Consider the following 24,807-nt stretch of genomic DNA (forward strand, 5'->3'; position numbering starts at 1 on the left):
GTAACTAGCAAGTGTTTCTGCATCTATGGAGTACATCTTGTCTTAGGGATCACAAAGGTAGAGAACTTCAGACATACTTAAGTCTGTAGAAAGAACAAACCAACCTCCGAAATACTGTCTGTTTACGCTCCACAGAGAAGTAAGCCTGCCTATAATATAAGCACCCATTTGACACCCAGCATCTCTGTGTATAAGGTATGATTTATGCGTGGAAATTGTGGGTGCGTTCTGTTGCCTCAGTCCCCCTCCCACTCTTTCCACATGTTGGCTTTGTACAAAGTTTTCAGTCATCTGCCCAGAACTACAGTGATATGTTTTCCTTCAATAAGTTCATTGCAGTAAGTAAAGAAGTGTGTAGGATTCTGCATTTGAAGAACGCAACTCTAGTATTTTGCCTGGAAAAACCAAGTCTGTGGGCAGTTTATTTTTGTTGTTGTTGTTGTTGTTTAGTCGTTTAGTTGTGTCCGACTCTTCGTGACCCCATGGACCAGAGCACGCCAGGCACTTCTGTCTTCCACTGCCTCCCGCACCTTGGTCAGACTCATGTTTGTAGCTTCGAAGACACTATCCAACCATCTCATCCTCTGTCGTCCCCTTCTCCTTGTGCCCTCCATCTTTCCCAACATCAGGGTCTTTTCCAGGGAGTCTTCTCTTCTCATGAGGTGGCCAAAGTATTGGAGCCTCAGCTTCAGGATCTGTCCTTCCAGTGAGCACTCAGGGCTGATTTCCTTCAGAATGGAGAGGTTTGATCTTCTTGCAGTCCATGGGACTCTCAAGAGTCTCCTCCAGCACCATCCTCCAGATAGTTTATTTTTACTATCTCTGTAAACCATGGCGGCTTTTAGGTGTGTTTGATCGACTGTGTGATCTATTGTTGATAAGCTAAATTCTTTTACGTGGAGTTAACACTGGGAAAGTGCAGAAGGTAGTGAACTTCAGATGTTGAGAAATAATGGAAACTTAGGCATGTGTTCAACAAGAAACTTCCTTATAGATGTTACAGAACAGTTATTTTTTATTATTATATATTGAATTTATATACCGCCCTATACCTGGAGGTCTCAGGGCAGTTCACAGAATACTTATTCAAAGAACTGCAGCACAAACCTCTTGCTTCTTGAAGACAGTTCAGGTCCCCTAACTCCAGAATGGACAGGCTAGGTAATTATTCCTTTTCACTTTGTATCTTCTTACCTGTTCAGGCTACCACACCTGTCCCACTGATTCAGATGTATAGTAAAATATTTTTCTTTTTGATGTTCCTTAAAGAGATGAAAAGAGATGAGAGGCTGCTCTTGAATTGAGGGATTAGGCTTGCATTTATTAAGAACTTTGGGGGCTATTAACTGTTTCACTTCCAGCATAAGCCATTTACTCAGATCAGATTTCCTGTTCTGCAAGTGGTATTTTTTTTTATTTCTCCTTTTTTATGACAGTGTGTAACTAATGCCAGTTTGGGAATATTTGAGTGCGCAGAGTATAGTGTTTTCTCTTGCAAAACCATATTTAATCATGGACAAGATTTATTTGCTGTATAGAATGACCAGCAAAAGTATTGCTTTTGTGCAGCAGAGAATACGTAACTTCTGTTTATGCATGGGCTCCTTTGGGAGGAAGGGCGGGATAAAAATGGAACAATAATTTGCATAGTAAAATTTAGGAAAGCTTGTGAAATGAAATGAGCAACAAATAAAGATTCCATTTTAATCCCTGATAGATTGAAGACATTTTATGTATTTAGTAACATATTTTTTTCTAATGTGAACTGACATTTCAAAGTTTTGACCGTCACATTTTGGTCAAAATATTTGTGTGTAAACTCTTCCAAATCTAAGCTTTTGGATGTAACTTGCATGGTTAGAGTTTGCTAAAGTTCTGGAACAGGAGCAGCCATGGAGGATTTATATAGGCTTTCCGGAGAACCACCAGAGAATAAGTTATTTGCTGGCATGACTATCGCTGTTTCTTTGTGTCCATATTTCAGTCATCTGGTTTGTTCCAGTTATGTTCAGGAAATAACCATTTATCCGAGGGAAAATGTGACCAGGACTTCGGTAGTCATGCTGAATAACATGTCTCCTGCCTCTCAGTTACTTAAGTGTTGACTTCTGATACTCTCCCCCATCCCCTTATAAGAATATAATTGTTATGATCGCTAAAGCTTTTCCCAGCTCTGACCCAATATCATCCCTTTAATCTTCTTCTCCCAAACATGGGAAGAAGGGAAGGAATTGGGAAGAGAAGAAAAGCCATGCAAGGTGTTTGACCAGCAAGCACACAGAGAATTCAACAAGCCCTTTGAAGGTCAATTAGCCAGAAAATGTGCTAAAGACTAGGTACTTGATTGGATTAGTGGCCAAAGAATTACGCCCTGAATAATCAAAGCGGTCCTGCAGTCTGAACACACAGGCAATTATTGGTTCTTAGGGGCATAGTGTAAAAGCTTTAATAACAGATTCTTTGAACTTCAAAGCATTTTAGAAGCGACAATCTTACTATGAACTGTGATTTTTGTCTCTTGCTTGCATGTAGTGTTCCTACGACAAGGCTAGTTTTACAGTTTCTGTTCCCACAATGCGTGTGTGTGTATCTGAATTAATTACAAACAACTTGGTGCCTTGCTCATTTTTAGTTACAGATTATAGAGATGATATACCTTCAACTGATAAAGCCTCAACCTTTGGGGTGCCCTGGGACACTTTAAATATTCTCTGTCTGTGGCAATAAGAACTTGATTTTGTGGGCACCAAAGTAAAATTCAAACATCTGAATATTCTTACAATGGAAATTGGTCAAAACAAGGGGAAAGTGACTCGGCTGTGGTAAATTCAGAGCCTCACCTAACGTTTCTCAGTTACTACATCAGCTGAAAGACTGCTCTTGGGGGAAGCAGGCGAATGGAGGGCAGGAAGCAGCTGCCATACTAGGAGAGAGAGCCAAATGGCAACATCCTCATAGGGGGGTCTCATTGCACAAAGTAACCACTAGCACTGTTGGCCGACTGGGGAGGGAGGGCCACAGGGCTGTAGTGACAGCCCACGGCAGTGTCCAGATTTTTCTGGTGAGGCGCAGTGCCATGGGTGTGGCTGAGTCCACCGAACACATTCTCTTCAGTAGACCCACTACTATGTCAATTTAGCTTCCTACCCGAAGAAAATCAGGTTTTATACTTGCTGAATAATGTCACTAGAGCTATACCTTTCTTGGTGGCCAAATTTCTTTTTTAGCTTTTAAGCGTCGCAAGACTATAATTGACTGTATTGATATGGGGCTATCTGTTTAGCCCATTTTAGGCAGGTGGCGCTATGGGTTAAAGCCTCAGCGCCTAGGACTTGCCGATCGAAAGGTCGGCGGTTCGAATCCCTGCGCCGGGGTGCGCTCCCGCTGCTCGGTCCCAGCGCCTGCCAACCTAGCAGTTCAAAAGCACCTCCGGGTGCAAGTAGATAAATAGGGACCGCTTACCAGCGGGAAGGTAAACGGAGTTTCCGTGTGCGGCTCTGGCTCGCTGGCCACGTGACCCGGAAGTGTCTCCGGACAGCGCTGGCCCCTGGCCTCTTAAGTGAGATGGGCGCACAACCCCAGAGTCTGTCAAGACTGGCCCGTACGGGCAGGGATACCTTTACCTTTACCTTTAAGCTCTAAAATCTTCCTGGATGTTTTAACTGTGTATTGACAAATGTATTTTTTTTTCTGACTGACGGTCGAATAAAAAGGTTGATGATCTGGTGAGGCGCTGAGAGGGGTGCACCCCTGACCTGCGCCCTTATCAGCGGCCAACCTACCCAACCCCTAGATACACCTCTGGCGATCTCTCATCCTCAGAGATTGTGAAGGTTGTAGCTTTGGGCGCAGTGCCCATCCCCAATTTTCTGCTCTTTTTAACACACTAAAGTCTTTGACTGTTAATACAGTTTCTGTTTGACAATAGACTCCTGTGAAATATCCACCACAATTTTCGGGGGTGAGGAAGGATTTTAAAAAATGACCTCATCTTATAGCGTTCTTCTCATGTGGGGACTGTGTTGCATGAACATTTCACTGCATTAGAATTACATGGTAAAGTTACTGTGTGACTTTACCGTGAGAAAAAGAATGCATGGGTTGGTCATTTAGTTTATTAGTTTCAGAGGATTTGAATGGGTTACAGGAGATTTTGATTACACATGGGGGTGCAGCAAGAGACAAAATCACTTCAGCTGCAAGCGGGTAAGCCTTTATTGGTGCCATTTTGTCTGTTTAAGACTAGTAGTTCCATTTCACTAATAATCATTGGCCCACAGAACATTGCCCATATATATATATATATGAATGACCCCTTTCTCCCACCTACTTCCTTCCTTATTTTGTGGGAATCGGTGAATCAAGCCAGGAATCACAGTTAACTATAGGAGCCTGTTAACATGTGCATTTGGGAAGCTACGGTTAATGGCTTCCAAACAAGCCAGGATAATAAGTCATGATATGAAGTTGTCTTAATATCCTTGTTTGCTTGGAAGCTATTAACCATAGTTTCCGTGCTTTGAATGTAACAGCCATTTAGTATTAAGTCTGGCTCCATGGCTTGTTTCTTCTCTTGCATGAAGAGAAGGTCAAGCAGCTGTGTACAGGGGCTCATTCATAAGTCTTATTTAGCTGAATTATGATTTGTCCAAGCATTGACATATTTTGTTTCATGATACAGCTTTGGTGAATTCATCATTCTTACTCTGTGCAAAAGCTTGTAACCTGTACACTGAATGTAGAATCGAAGAACTGTAGAGTTGGAAGGATCCCCAAGGCATCATCTAGTAGTCCAACCCCTTACAGTTCGCCCTGGGAATGTGAAGCATGTCTGCTTGAGGATTCATCCCCCACCCTCTAAATAATATTTCTTCTCTAGCATTAACAAAATTGGGCTATGATAAGAGAAGCAATCTTTCACTGTTTTAGCAAAAATTATTCTCATGTATTCTAGTAATGGTGGTGCTGTGTCTTGGGACACAGGTGGTGCTGTGGGTTAAAGCCTCAGCGCCTAGGACTTGCTGATCGAAAGGTCGGCGGTTCGAATCCCTGCAGCGGGGTGCGCTCCCGCTGCTCGGTCCCAGCGCCTGCCAACCTAGCAGTTCGAAAGCACCTCCGGGTGCAAGTAGATAAATAGGGACCGCTTACCAGCGGGAAGGTAAACGGCGTTTCCGTGTGCAGCTCTGGCTCGCCAGAGCAGCGATGTCACACTGGCCATGTGACCCGGAAGTGTCTCCGGACAGCGCTGGCCCCTGGCCTCTTAAGTGAGATGGGCGCACAACCCCAGAGTCTGTCAAGACTGGCCCGTACGGGCAGGGGTACCTTTACCTTTACCTTTATTCTAGTAATAAGGTAAAATGTAAGATTGGATGGATATTAGAGGAAAACTTGAAGCTATGTGAGGAAAAATAATTAAGGATAAACTAACAGGATATGAATTTGCTGAACCAATTTTTAAATGGAAGACAAAAAAGGGAGGCGTGAAGAAGTCAGGAAAATAAGTTAATCAAAGATGAGAAATTAAAAAAGAGGGATTTTTGTTTTTTGTGTTAAATGTTTGTATTTTTGTATCTTTGTATTTTTGTGCTTTTGTATTCTTCTTGTGTTTTTTCTATTTGTTGTTTTATAATTTCTTTATTGTTAAAACTTAATAAAATATTTTTTAAAAAAAAAATATTCTCATGTAACACACCCTTCTGCTCTTGATGTTTACTTGAGGTTCAGTGCCCAGAATGGCTGGGGCCACCCAGTCAGAAGGGTGGGGTACCAATAATAAAATAATTATTATTTATTAATATTATTATTATGAGAAACATTCATTTCTCTCCCCCCTTTTCTTTCAGACCCTGCTTTTTTCCCTGGACGCTGTGCTGAGATCTTTGCCAAAGGGCAGATTATTGGGAAGCTAGGAGTACTCCACCCTGACGTCGTCACCCAATTTGAGCTCACCATGCCCTGCTCTGCCCTAGAAATCACAATTGAGCCTTTCGTGTGAAATCCTGACAACAGCATGCTTCTTCAGTCCACATAGTTCTGTTTCCAAGATGGTCTGTTTCTACCATCGGGCACTGTCCCTAATTTTAATAAATTAGGCAATGAAATAGACAAGTCTTATTTTGCTCTTTGCTAAATGTTCCTTCAGTGCAATAATACTGCCTTCAGGGGTTTTTTAGGGCTTTTCTTAACAGATTGAGCCATCAGTCAGATGTAAAAAATAAAAAAGTTCAATATATTACCATGAATATATATGGGCAAAGAACATGATCTGTTCTCCAGAATGTTCCAGAGGCTGAATCTCAAACTGTAACAGATTATAGCTGCATAACAGGAATCACATTCTTTTATTGCATGAAATAACATAATTGATTATAGCAAATGTTGAACAAATGTGAACAGAACTGAGGAATTAAGGTTTCTTTGTATAGGGTTGATACAAACTCTTCAGGGTTGAGAAATGTGTGCATTTCTTGTAAAGTACAGCAGTTTTAAAGCAAGATTTCTATAATAGATACTGTTGTATGTTAACCTGTTTTATTGTAAAGAAGGGATCAAAATAAAACTTGAAGGTTCTGTATTTATATACACCTAAGTTCCCGTGAGAAAGATTGGTGTGGTGAGCACTGCTTCTGTCATAGGGCTGAGATTGCTCAAACTAGACCTGTGTGCCAGAACACAATCTTATCACCCTCCTGACTTCTCATGTGCTGGCAGAGAAACTGCCACTGTAGTATGACATGAGAAAACCCCAGTGCATTTTTGGAAGCTATCACATCTATCTAAAGGAACTCTTTGGGTTGCCATGTTGAAAAGGAGGAGACCAAACAAGAGGGGAGGAGAAATAGCATTATATGTAAACAACGTGTATACTGTAGACCTTCAAGCCAGACTGATGACTTGGATGAGGCCTTCCTACGGCAGATTACCAAACATTCAAAAAGGAGAGAGAAGGCAGTAATGGGAGATTTCAACTACCCCAGTGTTTGTTGGAACTCAAACTCTGCCGAGAATGTAAGGGCCAGTAAATTCTGCAGTTGCCTTACTGACAAATTCCTTTCCCAGAAGGTAGAAGCAGCAACAAGGGGCTCATCTATCTTGGACCTGGTCCTCACCCACAGGGAGGAACTGCGACAAAATGGAAGTACTGGGAACCTTCGGGAGAAGTAATGTGAGCAATTAGTGTGTGAGCAATTTAAAAAGGATGCTGCACATGGGTTTCTCAAAAACAAGTGATGCCAGACAAATCTCTCTTTTTGATAGAGTTATAACCTTGGTGGATCAGAGGGTGCTGTGGATGTAGTGTATCTTGATTTCAGGAATTCTTTGACAAAGTCCCCTATGATACCTTTGTAAAGAAGCTGGTAATTGTGGGCTGGACAGTTACTTGGATTTGTAGCTGGTTGGCTGACGGAACCCGAAGAGTACACCCTAATGTTTCCTTGTTCTGTCCTGGGTCTGTTGTTGTTCAACGCCTTTATAAATGACTTGGATGAAGGAATTGAGTGATACTCATCAAATTTGCAGATGACACCAAACTGGGAGGGGTAGCTAATGCTGCAGAAGACAGACTCAGGATTCAAGATGACCGTAACAGATTGGAGAACTGGCCCAAAGCTAACAAAATGAAATAGGAATAACCAGCTGCACAAATATAAGATGGGGGACATCTGGCTTGCCAGTAGGCAAGTAGTGGTCCTAGTAGACCACAAGCATGACATGAATCAACAGTGTGATGAAGCTGTAAAAAAAAGCTAATGCTATTCTAGGATGCATCAACAGAAGTTATGTGTCCAGATCAAGGGAAGTCATAGTACTGTTGTATTCTGCCTTGGTTAGACCACACTTGAAGTACTGTGTCTAGTTATGGGCACCACAATTTAAGAATGATATTGACAAGCTGGAACTTGTGCAGAGGAGGGCAATAAAGATGATCAAGGGTCTGGAAACCAAGCCTTAGGAGGAACGGTTGAGGGAATTGGGTATGATAAGAGGAGACTAGGAGGAGATACAATAACCATCTTCAGATATCTGAAGGGTTGTCATATGGAGGATGGAGCAAGCTTGTTTTCTTCTGCTGTGGAGGGTAGAACCTGAACCAGTGAATTCAAGTTACAAGAAAGGAGATTCCAACTAAGCATCTTTCTGACGGTAAGAGCAATTTAACACTGGAATGGTATCCCTCTGAAGGTGGTGGACTCTTACGTCCTTGGAGGTTTTTAAGAAGAGGCTGGATGGCCGTCTGCCATGGATGATTTAGTTGGGATTCCTGCATTGCAGGCAGTTGGACTAGAGGACCCCCTTCCAACTCTACAATTCTATTGTTCTATGAACAAAAAATCTGCTGCATGAAAATAGTGGGTTGCCCTTCAGTCTTCTGCCCACTTGGCATTTATGCCTGCCTGCTTCATAGTAGCCTCCTACTTTATATAATACACATGCAATGTATGTGACAAAATAAGCTTTAATAAAAAATAGTTTCTGGAAACATTTTAAGTTTGAATAAAGTCAGAACTTTCAGAATACACTTTACAACTTACAGTAAAACAATACAAAAATAGAAATTGTGCAGGTTGTGGTTTATAAATTGCAGCATATATAAGTGATCATAAAAGAATAAAATAGATGCATTTAAAAGAGCAGTTTTCGAGCTACAGCTAAATCTAAAGCCATTGCAAAGGCAGGGACACATAAATTTATTTGCAAATATATATATATCCCTGTCCAGGGACACAACCACACATTTTTGTGCAAGCTTGCTGTTACACCGATATTTTGCTGAGATGATGAGAATGCAGTAACTGGCAGATGGGAGGGACCCTTATATTCTCTTACAACCCATATTCTTGCCTACCAGCTCAACAGATTCACCTCCAATTTAGATGCAGATTGAGGGGTTTAGCAAGTATACCATATATGCCAGCACTCCCTTGCAAGTGCGTCTACTTTCGCATGATGAAGAGAACCCCACTTACATTGTAAAATTTTGCTCCTGAAAAGTTCTGTATTGACATTAGAATCCCCGCGGGCTTCAGGTCTTTGCCTTCATACAACCCCCACATTTTACAGAACATGTTATCTAAAGAATGAGCATGGCGGGAAAGATGAGAGCCCTATATTTCTTATAGGACAAGTTCAAATTCCAGGACTATACGTAGGAGTTATACCCTTAATGTAATACTGAAGCTTAAGGATATATGAACAGTCTTAATGGATCAGATGGAAGGATCTTCTAGTTCCAAGATTCTGTTCTTACAGTGGCTAACCAGATGCCGTTGTAGGAAACCCATGGGCAAGACATGAGCAGAATAGCCCTATCCCATCCTAAGCCATTCCTAGTTTGTTTTTTTTATTATTATATTAAAGTTAGGTTAACATTTAGACTTCAGTTAATTCTCAATTCTGCATGTCTAAGCAGCATTTCATTTAAAGGCTCTGATAAGTGTGCTATATTTACTTCCCTACAGTGGGAATCTATGCAAAGTGGCAGGCAGATAGCAATTTATCAACACTTGGAATGGCAGCGCTGAAGTCAGACCACTGCTAGTTTCATCCTGTCCTCAAGCTCCAAAAAGGGAAGCAGTTGTTTCACAGTTCTTGCTGGAGCCTTCATTGCCAATAGGAAATACCACTTTGCACAAGAGCAATTACTGGAAAGAAAGAGGACATGAAGATCTAACTTTGTTATTAGTTCAAAAAATAAATCTGCAATCACATTTGCACTTGGTCTATGCAATTCATTTTTTGGTGGCCTACAAGTCACAACAGCAGTGATTGTTTTCAACATTCTGGGCCAATGCCATAGCATACCAGAGCACAGCTTCAGACATGACACATCTTAATTTAATAATATGGATGTGTTAAGAACACAACATAATTAGACCCATACATGTGAATTTGTATGACTGGGAGTCTGTTTGCAAGATATGACTCCAGTGTTCGTCATCCTGCTAGATGGGCAGCCAGATTCAGTGCCAACCCAGCTTCCCTGATTACAGCATCTTATTTCTCCCTGAGAGTGCTTATCTTCCTCCCAATTCTCAGCTTGTAAAGATAATTACAGTGGTACCTCGGGTTAGGAACTTAATTCATTCTGGAGGTCCGTTCTTAACCTGAAACTGTTCTTAACCTGAAGTACCACTTTAGCTAATGGGGCCTCCTGCTGCCGCCGCTGCACGATTTCTGTTCTCATTCTGAAGCAAAGTTCTTAACCCAAGGTACTATTTCTGGGTTAGTGGTGTCTGTAACCTGAAGTGTCTGTAACCCAAGGTACCACTGTACTTTGTAGTTTTGCTTTGTTTTCTTTAAAAAGGAGGCTCTTCTCCAAGTACCCTGATCTGGCTGCATGCCTTGAAGGGCTTGTTTTGAGGTTTGACAACCCTGAAGAAACTCTTCAAACCACTAGATCTAGGAAGAACAGATCTGTCTGTCTGTCATGGCAGGCTTCTAGTTGCACTAAATGTTTAGCTCAGACAGCCATAGTCGCTGAAGCAGCCACGGCGTGTTAAAATATTGCAGCGAACAAAAATTACTGGAAACTCAGTTTAGATCTCCACTATTATCTATGTTGTAGAGCTGTGCAGGAAGGCACGACACTTTGCTGCTCAGGTTTTTGCTTCTGCGTGCATTTTTATTGCACCCTATAATCTGGACTGCTTCTTAAAAAAAAGTGTTCAGCGTTCAGTTTAAGCCCAATAATTTATGCAGCAATGGCACAAGCACCGTAGCACTCAGGCCGATGGTAGAATAGGTTATAAATTTATAGGGCACTTCAATTTCTATTTGCTGCATAGCTTCAATGTCATTAATAGAAACCTTGTACCAAGAACACAGTGATTTAAGAGCCAGGCTTTTGATGATCTGCCGTATAATCAGCAGTACAGCAATTCCCACCAAAAACTGTGCAAGAACCATCAAGAACATTTCGCCAGTGACAGAAGGCATGCTGTGTGTCACTTCTTCAGCCGAAACATTTGAAACGTAGTGGTTGTTTATCCAGAACCCTGTAATTGCTCCAGCTCCAGCTCCCAGAATAGTGGTTGTGTCTGCCCTAGTAGGGCTATAGTAATCCAGTTTGGGGTAGTTGTAGCATAAGATGAGGGGGACAACGATGCAGAACATGGGGCACCAGGGGCTGGTCAGCATCAGGTGATCAAGGAGGTCCCAAGTTGGATAAGCCAGAGCAGTTAATATGGCTGAGATCAGGCTGCCAACAATCACGTCCTAGAAAGACACAGAGGTGTTAGGCATACAGCACATTCTCATTTCCTTCAAGCAGACCATCCTTCTCCAAAGTAACTGTAAGAATGGGTATCTGATGAATTGCTAAAGATCACTGAGCTGTGATGCTTGAGCATATTACGTATATTGAACATGTAACTATGCTGAGCAGAAAACCTATGAAAAACAGAGCCAAATTGTTTTGAAGTTAATGCATTTTGGAGCTTTGCAAGACCGCTGACAAATTAAATGGACCTTAAGGCTAACCAGGAAGCCTAAATACAGACAAATTAAGCAAATTAATTTAAGTTAAATGTATAACTTCATAACCAAAAAAGTTTCAAATGCTCGTCTCGTCTTAGTGCCTTTTGCAAACCAGTTAGGTGGGACAGAGGAAGGTCGGGCCACAGTTTACTTATGGGCATATAAGGGAAAACATGCATGGTTGTTCAAGAATGAAGTACAGGGGCTAAAGATTAACTTTAATCAAATGAAATAATAAAATGCTGAAAATTCAGGAAGGGCTCTAGAGCCTCATATCAACCCCTGGCCTCTGAGGCTGTGGCCCTGGAACTTGTGTCATCTTGCTTTATGTATAACCAGGTTAATGATTAACAGATGAATCACTTCCTTTAGAATGCATTTGGATAAGGACTTGAACAATTGCATGCCCGTTTAAAAGTGTGCATATAGATTCATCTACCTGGCAGCACAAAAATTAAATTACCTTATTTAGTTCAAGTTGACAAACACGGGGGGTGGGGAATGAGAGAGATATCAACCCAGAAAACTTTTTTCCTTGCAGGTGATTTCCTTGCCTGGTAACATTCTGTGCATTCTGCACCAGTTCTTTGCTAAAAGTTATTTTCCTACCATTTCATGTATTTGCATCATCAACAGTAACGCCTGCAACCATATTCCTATGCAGCAAAACTCAAAGGCTAAAACAAGAAGGAGGAGGACTTTTATCCTGAGTATTTATGTAGTACTTTCTCAGTTTGTTCCAGAGAATCCAGACCACATTCTTCCCAAGCCTCAATGAATTTCTCTGTTTCCTCCATAGTCCTCCCATTGTTGTTATCATTATTATTTTAGAGCTATTGCGTTTATGGTCATATTTGAAACTTCTACTGCAGTACCAGCACAAAGGTGTTAGCTTTTTCTCCCTTGAAAAAGTGCATGCAGCTGAAGGAAGAAGAAAGCTGGAAGAATCAGAGTCTTTTGCATTTTCTGTCTCTTGGGTGCTTTTCAAGGCTCACATCAAGTCTACCAGATCTGACTTTAACCCAGAGCCCTTGTAAAAGCAAAGTGTGATTGCTGACGCACTCTTCCTGCTGTGTGTGGGGCAGGGATAGGGGGCAGAAGTGACCAGAGTGACGTTGACAGTGCTCACTCAAAAATATCTGTGCCTAAATACTGGCACCTCTGGTGCACACCGTACACATGGAGAACCCTATAGATATTTTCATTCTTTTTGCTTGCCAAAGGACAATGAAACCATCAATATAAACCCCAAATAAAAACTGGCGACAAATTCACTGAAGCAAATAGTTTCAGGAACGCATCTAAAGCAAGTTTAAACAACAGGTTTCTGTTCATGCCAAGCCCTTCCCCGCCCATAATCTGTTAAATCTCTTAATTTCAAAGGAGGATTATGTTTCCTTCATCCACTTTTGCACAAGGAGGAAGCTCTATTAATGAAAAGATTAAGGAGAAAAGCATCGCAAAAGTAGATGAATGCAGTTCAAAGGATTTAAGTTATGCCTCTCCGTAGATCAGCACAGGCATCTTCAGGCAAAAACATATGTTAACACTGAAGTCTGGATTGCTGCTGAGCAGCCTGAAACCAGCTTTGTCAGGTCAGAGTGGAATTTATTAAGAGAAGCAAAAAAAGAAAGAAAGAAAGAAAGAAAGAAAGAAAGAAAGAAAGAAAGAAAGAAAGAAAGAACCATTTAGACTTGAGGACTTCAGCTACTGTCAATTACATGCGAGAAGAATAAAATGTTAAAATCATGTCAACACATCTGCAGTCCATGGTGAATGTAAAATGAAGAATATTGTTATAGGTATGCAGGGTGTGGGGGGGAGCTAAACCCTAGAAATTTTGATTTTGATTATTTGGAGTATTGAAGGGAAGATTGCATCCATCTTGGGACGGTTGGCTGAAGGCTGACTGGTTGTGATGCCTCTGACTCCAGAACTGCACTGCTGTGGGAAAGAAGCCCTGCTTGAGATGACCATGCTGTAAGGTCTCAACTTTCTCCATGCAGACTGAAGGTGTAAATAGGTGAATAAATCATATTTCTTAAAGCTAAGACCATCTCCACCACATCTTCAATTTTTCAAAGGAGCACAGACCCTGGGTGAGCACCTGGAACCCACCTGAAATTCTGCTACGGCTCGGTAGAGAGTGGGGGGTGACACCCAACTTTTGTAATAATATGCTACTTACTATTTAAACAAAATGTATATACCACTTGATGGTAAACAGAACCTCCAAGTGGTTTACCCTAGAGCTATGCACTAACAGCCTTTTGAAATTCTCCATCTTTGGGTGCAGATGCAACTATATTGTGGGCATCGTTGAATTTCTTAGGGCAAAAGCAAAACAGGAATCTCTCCAACAGTTTCTCAGGGATAGAATTCACCATTAGCACAGACTTCCAATTTTGCTATTTTTTGGTTTTGTTTTTTTCACTGTAGGTGTTAGTAACAACAACTGTGTTGATGGTCAGTCCACCATTTTACATCCTCCATGATGCTGGAATCTACAACATTCCAGGGTGTTGTGAAAGAAGAGTGGAAGTTATTCTAGAATTAGGACAAGATTCAAGAAATCATCTACATTAGATACAGATAACTAAGTTTATTCAAATAGATTTAAATTGTAGAACATTTTTTTGCTGCTACATTATTATTATTCTTTATTATTTTATATACTGCTAAATGCCACAGTAGGCCTCTAAGTGATTTACAAAAAATATATAAACCAATTATGCAACCATATTAAAATCTTTTAAGGCTACAATTCAACAGTCACTTACCTGGGACTAAGTCTCATTGAATGGACCTTACTTCTGAATAGGCATGCACAGGACTGCACTGTATTTCATGTTCTTGTGATAGCAAAAAAATCTCACATATAATTTAAATCTATTGAAAGGAGGGGACTCCCCTCCCCACCCAAATTAAAGTAGCTTTGTTCTTTCAAGAATGTCAACAAAGGCTTCTCTCTTCTTTACCACCAACCCCATCTGAATTTAGAAAAGTCTCTTCTTATCACTGACTATCAAGGGAAATATGCAGAGAATTTTTACTGACTGACTTTAGGTCATTAGTTAAATCTAGACTGGAGACATCCTCCCTTTCAAATTATTGGTTTGATCTACTGAGGTCAAGACCTTTACCAATGTGCCTGATGAGGATGAGGTAAACAAGCAAATGTCATGTGTGATCCAGGAGGCTCATGGTATAGAATCAGCTAGCGGCACTGTGAAAAATAATGCACACCTCTTCTCACTACATAAACTACATCAGGCCTAATTTTCAGTGAAAGACGCTACATGTAGGAATAGTCATATAACATACTATGAGTCATTCCAGCAAGCAAATCACCCAGCTTTGCAGCCCTTCCCAGTCACCAGAAATACTTGTAGCCCTGAGAGAAGGAGGAGCAGAAAGTCCAGCTCACCACTAAGCCAACAAGCTACTGTACTTAATTCTATCAGTAAGGCTTTGCCCCAAGGGGCACCTACAGTAAATACAAGAGGTGCCTAAAGAATGGTGCTTAAGAGAGAGAGGCTGATGATGTTCAAGCATAGGGTATTATTTATAAACCAGGGGCTGTGCCTCTGCTTCACTTACCAACCCCATCTACCCCACCCGCTCCATTTAGAGGTCACCAAAGCCACCCCTCCCTCTCTTTATACCCACCTTCTTCTGTCCTCCTCAGCCAATGGCCAACAGCTATCAGAAGTCTACCATCATGCTCTTATTTGCAGCAGCCACCTGTCAGCCACCAAGAGAACTGCAACATGACAACAGCCTTACTTGTTTATTATATGTTACATACATGAGCTTTGCATGGAAAAGATAGGTCGAAAGGAGAGAAAATGGATGCAGAATAGGTTGAGCTGCAAGTTTATGTGCTATTTCTAGAAGAGGGCTTAACTACGATTTAGGCAGTTTTTCTGTGTCATTTGCTTTTAACGTGTACTAGTTTATGTTCATGATTCAGGACATAAATCCCTAATATATGGGCAATAAACTAAGGAGAGACCTTACCAAAACTGTGTGCATTCCAGTGTAAATTCTGCTGAGGCATACCAGAGTTGAAAATAAGAAGGCTCCCAGAAGTCCTAGTTCAAGTGGGTACTGTAAACATAAAAGGGGAGTGAAAGAAACATTAATAGCAGTTGCATATATCACAAAGAATCAAATAAGGCACCATCCGACTTTTATCAATGGCCAGGCCATTCTAATTCAGAACCAACCGCATTCAGGAATATCAGAAGTTTGATGAATTCAAGTAATGTTTCCAAACAACCTGGACTGAAATATCTAGCCGTGATAATTTGTAATGTTATCCTTAGAATAAATTCATCACCTACAATTGTTGGAGAAGGATAAAGATTTCAACCTCCACAGGTGCTACTGAGCCTTAGGAATGGAAAATGCAAAAGTTGCACTCTATTTAGAACAACACTGGATGAAGAAGACAACAGATAGTGAAGAGGACCTCACCCCCATATTTGGACCTGTGCTGTTAGACCTGTTCATATAAATATATGGAACCAAGCAGTGGATGTAGCCACAATTGCAAATGGCAAAGTCAGTCAAGAATACAAAATTCAATTGTGAAGGGCTCCTAAATAAGGTCTCCAAACTGTATGGTTATGTAACAGAATAGCAGACAGGAGCCAAATGGAACAGAATATTCTAACTTCACATCAGCACAAACAAATAAATTAGCTATAAACCCTTAGGAATGATCTGAGCGAAAAGCTCACCCCAGAAAGAGAGATTCAGATCACCGGAAAAGGCAAATAACAGAAACTATTAGGTCATGGCTTGAAAACCAAGTGGTCATGATGCTATTATACAGATGAACGTGTAGAATGTGGGGTCTGGCTGCAGAGTAAGTGGGGAAAGGCTTATAGATCATGTTGGATTCAGCCAAAGCTGCCCCTGTGTGACCAGATCAGTGGGGCAAGTTTGCTTGAGACTGTGTGGGAGGGAGAGAAAGGAGACACACCAAGCCTACACTTCTTAGATTTAAGCCAGAGTTTTTGGAGAGGCTACACTTTCTGGGGCAGGAAAGGGCTTAGTTTAACCTCCATTTTGCTAGTAAAACTGAATTACTGTGACATGAAATGATGCATGTCTAAAGAGTGTGTCATCAACACGAAAAGTTTGGAAAGCTCTGCCTTATCCAGTACACCACACTGCATGCCTACCTTGTACTTGTTCACAGTTGTAACCACAAATGTAAAAGAGATGGCGGTTGCTGCCATTGCATGTGTGGATGGCATTCCATACTCTGCAGTGGTCCTTTTTTCTAGCTTGACAACAGGTGGAGAACAAGGGCGGGGCCACTTGAGCAGGTCCTTAGAGACTTGGCCAATGTACATAACCACCTGGAGACAGCACACAGATAACAGAGATGTGCTTATTTCATTTCATTTATATCCCACCTTTCACCCAAGTAGCAACCCCCTCTCAAGTCTCAGCCACATTTTCAGTTACAGCAATTCACTCCTGTCATCTTGGCATGGTACTTTTGAGACCAGCATATAGGCATATCTCCAGCTCAGCCAGATATATGCCAGCATAGCTCCTTGATCCCAGCTCAACTGGGGCTCAGCTAGCAAAGCTGACATCCTACAAAGGGATGTTCCAGGGGAATGGTGGAGACAAGACATTGGGGGGGGGGGAGACATGTGACTAAGTAACCCAGATAAAGTTATACTGGGAAAAAGTGGTGTGTGTCAAACTCTGTTTTAAGGGATTATTTCCCCTCTGCTAGGCTTGGGTTGGCTGAGCCCCTGCTCCTGTTTGGAAAAGAGGAGTTTGGAGTTACACCAGCATAGTTGCATAATTTACCTCTGGCTTTCTGTAGTTTATATTGCTGTGAACGAAATAACAACAGGAAATATTACTGGAGTGCATAGAAAGAAGCAGGTTAAAAATGCTAAACCATCAAAACCAAAAGAGCAAATTTCATCTTTAAAAGGGGGAAAAGGGGCTCCACTTTTTATGAACTTAGTTTCTTGTGCAAAGATATGCCTTGGGTAAAGATATGGCAAGCCATGCAGAGCTGCATTATTAAAGACCAGAAAAAATAACAATTTATGCTAGCACATCTCACTGCAAGAGGAAAATCCTCCTCCCACATACTTTAAAAAGGCTGCTTTGTTTTTTTTTATATAAATATTTATTAGGGTTTTTACAAATAAAAAATAATCAACAATATTACTTTGCTTTAACAAAATTTCATATCATCCTTGAACTTCCTCACGCCTCCCGCTCCCATTTACATCATTAATAAATTTTTGTCATGCAAATTATCATCTTATTTCCAAATTTTGTGACCGCTTATTTGATTACAATAAAATAATTCTCCTGCAAATTTGTTTCTTTTGATCTCTCTTATCTTCAATTCCTGATCTATTTTAGTGATGGCCAATTATTTATAACCAAGCATCCTTCTTAACATTCCATTAAATCACAATATTTTTGTAAGTAAGTCTTAAATTTCTTCCAATCTTCTTCCATCCTTTCTTCTCCCAGGTCTCGGATTCTGCCAGTCATCTCCGCCAGTTGCATATAGTCCATCAGTTGCATCTGCCATTCTTCCAGTGTGGGTAGATCTTGAGTTTTCCAGTTCTTAGCCAGTAGTATCCTTGCTGCTGTTGTCGCATACATGAAAAATGTTCTATCTTTCTTTAACACCTTCTGGTCGACAATGCCCAGGAGGAAGGCCTCTGGTTTCTTGGTGAAGGTATACTTAAATACCTTTTTCAGCTCATTATATATCATTTCCCAGAAGGCCTTCACCTTAGGGCAAGTCCACCAGAGGTGGTAGAATGTTCATTCATTTTCCTTACATTTCCAACATTTGTTATCTGACGAATGGTATATTTTGGCAAGTTTAACTGGGGTCATGTACCACCTGTATATCATTTTCATTACATTTTCTTTCAAAGCATTACATGCAGTAAAATTCAGCCCAGTGGTCCACAACCTTTCCCAGTCCTCAAACATAATATTATGCCCAATGTCCTGTGCCCATTTTATCATAGCAGACTTAACCATTTCGTCTTGTGTATTCCATTTCAACAGCAAGTTATACATTCTTGAAAGTACCTTGGTCTTAGGTTCTAGCAGTTCTGTTTCCAACTTCGATTTCTCCACCTGGAATCCTAACTTTTTGTCACTTTTAAAAATTTCCTTAATCTGAGCGTAATGTAACCAGTCTCGCACTTTATCCTTCATTTTCTCCATACTCTGCAATTTCCAATTGTCTCCGTCTTTTTCTAACAGTTCCCAATATTTTGGCCAGTAGGCTTCCATATTGGCTCCTTTTCGGGCCTTAGCTTCCAAAGGTGAAAGCCACCTTGGTGTTTTATTTTCCAGTAAGTCTTTATATTTTGTCCAGACATTAAACACTGCTTTTCTGACAATATGGTTCTTAAAGGCCTTGTTAATTTTAACTTTATCATACCACAAATATGCATGCCAACCAAAAGCATTGTTATAACCTTCCAGATCTAACACATCAGTGTCCTCAAGAAGTAGCCAATCCTTTAGCCAGCAGAAAGCTGCGGCTTCATAGTACAACCTTAAGTCTGGCAGGGCAAAGCCCCCTCTTTCCTTTGCATCTGTTAATATCTTAAACTTGATTCTGGGCTTTTTGCCCTGCCAGACAAATTTAGAAATATCTCTCTGCCACTTCCGGAAACACTCTGTTTTGTCCACAATTTGCAATGTTTGAAACAAGAACAACATCTTAGGCAGCACATTCATCTTAATTGCAGCAATTCGGCCTAACAAAGAAAGCTTCAGCTTTGCCCAACTTTCCAAGTCTCTCTTAATTTCAGACCAACATTTTTCATAATTATCTTTAAATAGACTCAGATTTTTGGCTGTTATATTAACCCCTAGGTATTTTACCCTTTTCACCTAAAAAGGCTGCTTTGAATAGGAGTTGTGTTCTCTGTAGTTCCTCATGCAACCTGGCAATGGGAAAACCAACTTCCTCAATCCATGAGTTTCCCAGTAAACTTTGGGACACAGACTAATGAAATATATATATGTTTTACACCACCTGCTTTTCAGAGTTGATCACTTTGTCATTCAGTTTCCTCCCCAACACAAATCCCTCAAAACCAGATTTCTTATCTCCAATAAAACAAATCAAGGAGATTGGAGCAAAGCGCTTTAATTTTCACCCATGTGGCAACAATTTGCAAATTGCTAAAGAACTGCCAAAACTTAGATGCATGCCTGTTAAGGCATTGGAGGGGTGTGTGCTGCTGCAAAACTCTAAAGCCTACATATTTCTACACCAGTCTTAATTTAGTACAAATAAAGACTGCATTGCATCTTCTAACCAAGTCAATGCAGTCAAATAAGATCAATAATGTAACTGGAAAACTGCATGGCAATTCATTCGATTTAGGTTACTTGCTCATAACTTCAGTTTCTCATGAACGAAACCTGCTAAAACCATTCCTGTCATGTGAAGAATGAGGCAATATATAACGTTCAAGTTAACACTGGAAAAAGCTGATGAAAGCTGATGAAGCAACTTCCCCATGAGGAAATCTTGCAGCATTTGGGACTTCTCAGTTTAGAGACAAGGTGAGTGGCGACACAATAGGAGTTGATAAAATGATGCACGGCATAGAGGTTCTAAGTGGTTTGCTATCCATGGGATTTATGTTTTCTATCTCCCTGCTTCTTCCCTACCAAGCACCGTATGAAATCTCTCTCTCCTTGGGACTCCCTATACATTCTCAGATATCCCCCTCCAGGATAAGTTTCTTATCATTTTCCTGCTTTTATTTCCAAGACTCCTCCTGGCCTCCTTTTGTGCTTAATTCACAATCCTCCCTGGTGAGCTAAAACCCCAAATATATTATACTGCCTTTAAGCAGCTCCTTTTAAGTTGATTAAATCTTGATTAAATATGTCTATGAAGGTCTTAAAGAATAGAGACATGGTGCTAAAGAGTCAATATTTGGCTGTCATGTACAAGGAACTTTCCCAGAATGCTCTCACACATGCAGCAGTGAAGGCCACAGAACTATTGAAGAACACCCCATCCCTATCCCAAAATCAAGACTGAAGGCCCATGAACTGCAGTTTTTGCCTTCAGTTCCTGCATGAATCACTCATTTCTGAAGTGTTACAATTCCTTTGATGACCATGGGACACATTTAGTAACGGACAGTGCCTGTAGTGACTTTTTCAACTGGGTCACGAGGTCAAGATCATAGCAAAAGGCTAACTAGGTCTTTTCTCATCAGGTCACATCAGCATATTTGGGGGGAATTTTAGCTTTTTGTGTGAATGCTCTTCTGTCATCATTTTGTCCTCACTTTTACAAATGTGTTTTGCTGAACAAGAAGCGACTGTTCTGGTTCAGAACCACAACTGCAGAATGGTTGAAGACAAGACACTGGGAGTCAAAACACTTAAAAAGTGAACAGTACTCTGGCTCACTACCGCTGTCACGTACAACGTAGCCAGCGATGATATCAAAGCGAATCACTTCTTGTATTTTGTTGGATGGCTGAGAATTCAAAAGCTGATGTCACAAGTTTGGTTAGCGGCAACATCTTTTCGCTGCCATTGGCTTTGTTGTTGTCATTTAGTCGTGTCTGACTCTTCGTGACCCCATAGACCAGAGCACGCCAGGCACTTCTGTCTTCCACTGCCTCCCGCAGTTTGGTCAAACTCATGCTGGTAGCTTCAAGAACACTGTCCAACCATCTCGTCCTCTGTCATCCCCTTCTCCTTGTGCCCTCCATCTTTCCCAACATCAGGGTCTTTTCCAGGGAGTCTTCTCTTCTCATGAGGTGGCCAAAGTATTGGTGCCTCAGCTTCAGGATCTTTCCTTCCAGTGAGCACTCAGGGCTGATTTCCTTAAGAATGGATAGGTTTGATCTTTTTCATGGGACTCTCAAGAGTCTCCTCCAGCACCATAATTCAAAAGCATCAATTCTTTGGCGATCAGCCTTCTTTATGGTCCAGCTCTCACTTCCATACATAACTACTGGGAAAACCATTGGCTTTAGTCTTTGCTTTTTTAAGGCCACTAATTTGTAAGATAGCTTTAAGATGCACTCATATCGCACAACTGGGCTGCCCAGGCGATGTTGACCATGGCATGACAGGGCCATTTCAATGGTAGTTACCTGTTTGTGGAATGCTCTCCCTGATAAGGTCTGTCTGTCTGTCTTCCTAATTATTGATTTTTTTTTGGGGGGGGGGCGAGAATCAAAAAGCTGTTCTGTTTACTCAGGCATTTGATGATTCCTGGCAACTGTGAAGACTGTTTTAAGGATGCATTTGAGTAGCTTCTATAATACTTCTTTCTTTCTTTCTCTTTCTTTCTTTCTTTCTTTCTTTCTTTCTTTCTTTCTTTCTTTCTTTCTTTCTTTCTTTTTAAAAATGCTTTATTGTTGCTAGTAAGCTCAATTTTGGGGACAAATCTTCATGCATGTTCACCTAAAAAGCTGTGGAATGGTATGGAAGAAAACTATGGCCAAGTGACTCTTGCTCATGACAAAGTAGACCTGAAATGCCACTCTTGAGGGCAGATTTTTTTTTGGGGGGGTCTGGTGTGTGAGAGAAGCAGAATTAATAATAAGGGCTTAGTCAAGATAAGACAATACCCATTTAATATCACAATTATTTATATGTTTGCTGCTCTGGGCTCCGACGGATGGAAGGGTTGGATATAAATTGAATTAATAGTAATAATTGAAAGCATGAGCAATGAATGGTTTATAGAAGCACAACCTGCTATTGATGCACCTACTGTGTGTCCTGAAAGAGTGTGAAACTTCCATACAAGGAATGAATTCTGGGCAGGAATTGTATGCCAGTTGGCACATGAAGGCCCATCCCTGGGGATGGTCGTACAAAATTAGATGCTGGTGCCAGACAGGTTTGTTTTTAACTTTTTAATCCAACTGTTGCTCATTAAGTCACTCTACAAGCCAAAACCTGAAAACCATATTAGCAGGGCCGGGAATCCTTTTCCAGCTAGTGGGACCTGATTTCATTGGGGGCAAGCTTCTGCAGACCACATGCCAGTGGTGGGGATGGTTCCAGAGGCAAAAGAGGGCAGAGCAACAAAATGTGAATTCTGCCTTTGGACAGTAGGCTGGCTTCTTCACACACACAAACAAAACGTGTGCTGAGGCAATCATTATGCGAGTTTGAGGACGCATCCCAGCCAACAAAAAACTCACAAGGGGAGTAGGGCTAGTGAAGGGAGTGTGACTTTGGAAAGTGTGTGGCCTGGGGAGAATCTTACGGGTCAGGTAAAGAGGCCCGGAGAGTCACCTTTGGCCCCCAGGCCTGAGGTTTCCTACCCCCTGTCTTCTCACTGTGGAATGTTTTCTTGGGACAGAATTGTCCATGATCACCCATGGAGTTGATGGTGATTTTGCAAATATGAAGAGTCTTATGTTCTTTCTCAAAACAATTTTTATTTATAGCTAGTGTTCCAGGTCTCTCTTTTCTTCTTCTTAAAGACTTTCTGTCAAAGGTTTTTTTTTTAAAAAAGATGTCCGGCAGCTAGACTGGTGCCTGGGAGTGGCCACCAAGACCATATAACACTGGTCCTGAGAGACCTGCATTGGTTCCCAGTACGTTTCCGAACACAATTCAAAGTGTTGGTGTTGACCTTTAAGGCCCTAAATGGCCTTGGCCCTGTATACCTGAAGGAGCGTCTCCACCCCCATTGTTCAGCCCAGACACTGAGGTCCAGTACCAAGGGTCTTCTGGTGGTTCCCTCACTGTGAGAAGTGATGTTACAGGGAACCAAGCAGAAGGCCTTCTCGGTAGTGGCACCTGCCCTGTAGAACACCCTCCCAGCATATGTCAAGGAAATAAGCAACCATCTGACTTTTAAAAGACATCTGAAGGCAACCCTGTTTAGGGAAGTTTTTCATGTTTGATGTTTTATTGTGTTTTTAACTTTTGGTTGGGAGCCACCAAGAGTGGCTGGAGAAACCCAGTCAGATAGTCAGATGGGCGGGGTATGTATGTATTTATGTATGTATGTATGTATGTATAAATTATTATTATTATTATTATTATTATTATTATTATTATTATTATTATTTATTTCATTGCAGATCTTGACCCATACAAACCAACTACAGGGGGAATTTTTAAAGAGCAACTAGAATACAAACAGTATGCTTTTCATGCTTCTTTTCTTGCTCTGGAAGAGAGTGAATTTAGAGCTCTTGGTCCCATTACCGCAGCAGCAAAATGGAAACATAATGGATAGTGCAAGATAGCAGGGCTGACAATTTCAAAGCAATGCATGGGGATTAAAATTGTGTGACTCACAAAAACTGAGGGGGAAAAGCATGACTAATTTTCTGCACAGCATTTAGAAAACTGAAGTAAAGCACAGAAACACCTCGCAATGCTTTGCTTCCTGTTAGAGCTCAGTTTTAACTCCTTCATTTCCAAGGAAAGCTGCAGCCCAAGATCTAAAAACAGGAAGTGTTGTACGTATGGAAGAGACTGGAAGCTTAGAGGAGGGGGAAGATACAAAGTGGTGTGGTCAAAGTATAGATCTAGGAAACAGAAGGAGAAAGAGGTGCTACAGTAAACAAAGGGGGGGGGGAGTATGGGAATACAAAAGGCAAGACATTTCTCTCCTCTTTCAGCAGAAATAGAGAGGAAAGCTCCTGAACTTCTGAAATATATATGAAGATAGCCTAAATGTGATTGGACCATTTTGCTAGCCCAAGATAAGAAACAAATCTGGTATATAGTCCATAATTTAGAGTACCAGTAAAAAAGTAAAAGAGCATGTCAAGTTAGACATGTGGCAGAACTTCCCTGTTCACTTATTTTAATTATTTTGGGTTTGGAGTGAGAGGGATTTCTTGCTCCCTCCCCCTCACTTTTGTGTTACTTTAGATATAAACGATGCTTGCACCTTTGGTTTCATGTTCTCTCACAACTCCTATATACTTAAATTTCTAATCCATACAAGGAATTACTTGGTCTCAGATTTCAAATCCAAGCAGTGGAAGCACACACCCAACCTCCTTCCTTGCCTACCCAATACCGAATTATAGGCTCTTAACCAATTAGTCGGCGTTCAAATGCAACCTTCAACACAAAGGCTTTTTCCACTTGGAAGTGGGCCTAATTTTAGAGAGAGAAACATTTACTGTAACAGAAGACAGCTGCATTTAGATGTTTATGTGCTCTCCAAGATGGCTAATTAGAGTGCTGCTGAATCACCGGGATTCGTTTAACGAAGTCTCAAAAATAAATTTAAAATACTCCGAGATGCACCCCTTTTCCCAGATGTTTCTTCATTCTTGTGCA

At 41.1% G+C, this 24,807-nt stretch overlaps 2 protein-coding genes across 2 annotated transcripts in view; one reads left to right on the plus strand and one right to left on the minus strand.

The window, feature by feature from the left end:
* Positions 1-6,578, plus strand: part of FARSB (phenylalanyl-tRNA synthetase subunit beta) — a 29,193-nt gene extending 22,615 nt beyond the window's left edge. Inside the window, exon 17 of the mRNA XM_081910450.1 lies at positions 5,844-6,578. Coding sequence (XP_081766576.1) covers positions 5,844-5,995 — 152 coding nt within the window. The 3' untranslated portion in view covers positions 5,996-6,578. The remainder of the gene's footprint in view (positions 1-5,843) is intronic.
* A 4,020-nt stretch (positions 6,579-10,598) lies between these two features.
* SGPP2 (sphingosine-1-phosphate phosphatase 2) overlaps positions 10,599-24,807 on the minus strand; it is a 31,143-nt gene continuing 16,934 nt past the window's right edge. Inside the window, exons 3-5 of the mRNA XM_081910520.1 lie at positions 16,671-16,850; positions 15,499-15,588; positions 10,599-11,217 (exon numbers count right to left, since the gene is read on the minus strand). Of these exons, the coding sequence (XP_081766646.1) occupies positions 10,675-11,217; positions 15,499-15,588; positions 16,671-16,850 (813 nt within the window). The 3' untranslated portion in view covers positions 10,599-10,674. The remainder of the gene's footprint in view (positions 11,218-15,498; positions 15,589-16,670; positions 16,851-24,807) is intronic.

The sequence above is a fragment of the Podarcis melisellensis genome (assembly GCF_964234715.1).
Source record: "Podarcis melisellensis genome assembly, chromosome: 5".
NCBI classification, from domain to species: domain Eukaryota; kingdom Metazoa; phylum Chordata; class Lepidosauria; order Squamata; family Lacertidae; genus Podarcis; species Podarcis melisellensis.